The sequence below is a fragment of the Colobus angolensis genome, unplaced genomic scaffold (assembly GCF_000951035.1).
Source record: "Colobus angolensis palliatus isolate OR3802 unplaced genomic scaffold, Cang.pa_1.0 Scaffold207, whole genome shotgun sequence".
NCBI lineage: Eukaryota > Metazoa > Chordata > Mammalia > Primates > Cercopithecidae > Colobus > Colobus angolensis.
Window position 1 is genome coordinate 3,075,232 of NW_012115233.1, and position 3,803 is coordinate 3,079,034.

Here is a 3,803-nt window from a genome sequence, read left to right on the forward strand (position 1 = left end):
GGTACACAGCAGCAGACAGAGAGAGAATATATATATATATATTTTTTTTTGAGACAGAGTTTTGCTCTTGTTGCCCAGGCTGGAGTGCAATGGCACAATCTCGGTTCACTGCAACCTCCGCGTCCCGGGTTCAAGCGATTCTCCTGCCTCAGCCTTGTGAGTAGCTGAGATTACAGGCACCTGCCACTAATTTTTTGTATTTTTAGTAGAGATGGGGTTTCGCTATGTTGGCCAGACTAGTCTCAAACTCCTGACCTCAGGTGATCCTTCCGCCTCGGCCTCTCAGAGTGCTGGGATTACAGGCGTGATCACCTCACCCAGCCAACAGAGAGAGAACATCTGCAGTCATTCCAATTAGCAGGAAAAACGCCTCTTATTCTGAAATAGACTATTCCTGCCCTTTCCTTAACCCCAGGAGACCCTGTCTGTAGATAGAGTGTAGGCTGCACCATCACAAACCATCTTAGTGCAATCATCATACAATGGAGGAAACTGAGGTTCACACGGGTCTGCTAATTTGCTTGGACTGCACAGCTAAAAGGAGCAGTGCCAGGGTTTCAAATCTAAGTCTCTTGTCTCAAGGGCATGTTGAGTCAGACTGCATGGACCCTGAGCACCCCTGCACATTCTTACTGGGTATTCTAGGAATGCAAGACCGTGCTTGTGCTTTAGCCAAGTCACTTCTTAGGGCTGTATTTGCAGTGTGCAACCTTGTGGGATGAGGTGATGCCTTCCTTTGGACAAAGAGCAGGCTTCTTTCTGCTGCTGTAAAAGCATCATATGCCCCAGGCTCAGTATTGCAGGCACAAGCAGGCATCTTTCATGGCCCTTTGTTGCGAACTGACTCAAACCAATGTAATGTTCTGCTATGACTTTTGCTGTAACAAAATCTTTTGTCTCTGACCCAGGAATCTTGTGTCTTCTGCCAGCATCCATGAAACAGTTAACAGGTTAGCTTGTTGGCTTACAACTAGGGTAAAACCTCAGACTTTGCAGAATTCTTGACAGATCCTTAACTACTTCCCTCTTGCCTAAGAGTGGACTGCTTTGAGTGGTAGTGAGCTCCCCATCTCTGGACTGGCTCTAGCAGAGGCAACCAGGCTGTGAATGCTAGAGAGAGACTTTCCTTCCAATTCGGAGATGGCTCAGTTCCCAGGTACCTGAAAATACAACCTGCATGATTCTGAATCCTCCAGGCCCTCCCACAAGGACCTGAACGAACTTGGCTGAGCCCTGTTTTGAAGACTACATTCCCCAAGCAGATGTGGACTCTAGCAAAAGACTTTACTCAGCTACAAATGAATCAAGTCAACCTTACCTTGACGTGCTTTGGCGATCAGTCCCCAAGGGGACCACGTAGCCTCCTCCCCGGTACACACTGAGTTTGCCCCAGATGGGATACCCTCGACGTTGGTCCTGGCTCTGGTACCGCCAAGCATGGGGAAAGCTACTGCCATTACTGAGGGCGGTGGCATTCCAGCCTTCCCTGTAATCTGCCAGGTCTTCAGCATCCAGCGAATATGGCGCACGGCATCCATTGAGAGATGCCTGCAGCTGCTGGGCAAGAGGGCAAGAGCTTTCCCGGACCCTCACTTGACGAATCTGGGCACTGCCAACCAGCTTGGAGTTCCCATCAGTGATAAAGCCTAAAAAGAAACACCAGGTGGGTAAATCTAGCAGTCAAAATAATCTTAACACATTCCAAGCTTCCTGGCCTGAGGCTAATGTGAACTTCAGCATACCCATTATATAGACAGCCGAGAGAAGTTTATGGCCAACCATAGGCTACATTTATCCAAATAACCTCACCATCTCTCCAGCTGGAAACTACTGTGCGTCCTGCGTAACTTCTCTTAGGGAATGGAACCCCACCACCCCGTCATCAGTCTGGACATGCCTGTGCCCTTTCTCCTCAATCCCCTATCCTGTGGTTACTACATCCTATCCATCCTACTGTTTCCATGTCTTATGTACCCATCCCTTTCTCTCCATCACCACTGTCCCTAGTTCCTGCACCAGCCCTCATTCTGTGTTCTCAGCATCCTAACTTGCTCACCCCCTCCCCCCACCTTTTTTTTTTTTTTTTTTTTTTTGAGACACAGTTTCGCTCTTGTTGCCCAGGCTAGAGTGCAATGGCGCGATCTTAGCTTGCTGCAACCTTCGCCTTCTGGGTTCAAGCGACTCTCCTGCCTCCACCTTCCAAGTAGCTGGGATTACAGGCATATGCCACCACACCTGGCTAATTTTTTTTTATTTTTAGTAGAGATGAGGTTTCTCCATGTTGACCAGGCTGGTCTCAAACTCTTGACCTCAGGTGATCCACCCACCTCGGCCTCCCAAAGTGCCACTGTGCCCAGCCAACTTGCCCACCCTTTATTCCAACTTCCAGATGCTTCCAGAGTGATCCTTCTATACCACAGATTTATGCCACAGCTTCATGTAGAAATTCAATGGTGCCTCATTTCCTCAAGGATGAGATACTCACTCCTGAGATCCTTCACAATGTGGCCTGTTCATCTCTCCTGGTTTGCTTCTCACTGATCCTTAACTCACACCTTAGACGAGAGTCACACTCAACACGCTGCAGTTCCAAGAACATGTATCCCATGGCGTGAGAGGCTGGGCTTTTCTCATGTTGTTCATTCTGCCTGGCACACTGTTTTTGCCTAGCTGGTTCAAGCTCTGTCATTACTTACTTAGGAGGTTCTCCACTCTGCATCGGAGGAAGGGAGTTGGAGAGTCCCTGCTTGTGTACACCCAGCCTTCTGAGAGTCTCTCCTTCATAGCATCTGATACTGTGGTTATTGATTGGTTTCCTTCCTTCCTTCCTTCCTTCCTTCCTTCCTTCCTTCCTTCCTTCCTTCCTTCCTTCCTTCCCTCCTTCTTCTCCTCCTCCTCCTGCTTTTCCTTCCTTCCTTTTCTTTTTCTTTCTCTCTTTCTTTCTCTCTCTCTTTCTTTCTTTTCTTTCTTTTTCTTTCTTCTTCCTTCCTTCCCTCCCTCCCTCCTCCCTTCCTTCCTGTTTCTCTCTCTCTCTCTCTCTGTCTCTCTTTCTTGAGAGAGTTTCACTCTTGTCACCCAGGCTGGAATGCAAGGGCTCAATCTCAACTCACAACAATCTCTGCTTCCCAGGTTCAAGCGATTCTCCTGCCTCAGCCTCCTGAGTAGCTGGGACTACAGGCATGCACAAACACACCCAACTAATTTTATATTTTTAGTCGAGATGGGGTTTCACCATGTTAGTCAGGCTGGTCTGAAACTCCTGACCTCAAATGATCCACCTGTCTCGGCTTCCCAAAGTGCTGGGATTACAGCTGTGAGCCACTCTGCCTGGGGTGTTTAGGTTTTCTTTTCTTTTCTCCTTCCTTCCTTCCTTTCTTTCTGTTTTTTTTGTTTTGTTTTGTTTTTGTTTTTTTTGAGATGGAGTCTCACTTCTTCACCCAGGCTGGAGTGCAATGTCATGATCTCAGCTCACTGCAACCTCTGCCTCCCAGGTTCAAGCAATTTTCCTTCCCCAGCCACTCAAGTAGCTGAGATATAGACACGTGACAACACACCCAGCTAATTTTTGTATTTTTAGTAGAGACGGGGTTTCACCAGGTTGGCCAGGCTGGTCTCAAACTCCCGACCTCAAGTGATCTGCCCGCCTCGGCCTCCCAAGTGCTGGGATTACAGGCGTGAGCCACTGCGCCTGGCCTCTCTCTCTCTGTTTTTTTTTTTTTTTTTTTAAGACAGAGTCTTGCTCTATTGCCCCGACTGGAGTGCAGTGGCGCAATTTTGGCTCACTGCAGGCTGTGCCTCCTGGG

General features: G+C 48.4%; 1 protein-coding gene across 1 annotated transcript in view; it reads right to left on the minus strand.

Annotated features, from left to right (window-relative positions):
* The window catches only part of PKD1L2 (polycystic kidney disease 1-like 2), a 124,984-nt gene that overhangs the window by 22,252 nt on the left and 98,929 nt on the right, over window positions 1-3,803 (minus strand). The window contains exon 36 of the mRNA XM_011942207.1: window positions 1,319-1,646. Within this exon, the coding sequence (XP_011797597.1) occupies window positions 1,319-1,646 (328 nt within the window). The remainder of the gene's footprint in view (window positions 1-1,318; window positions 1,647-3,803) is intronic.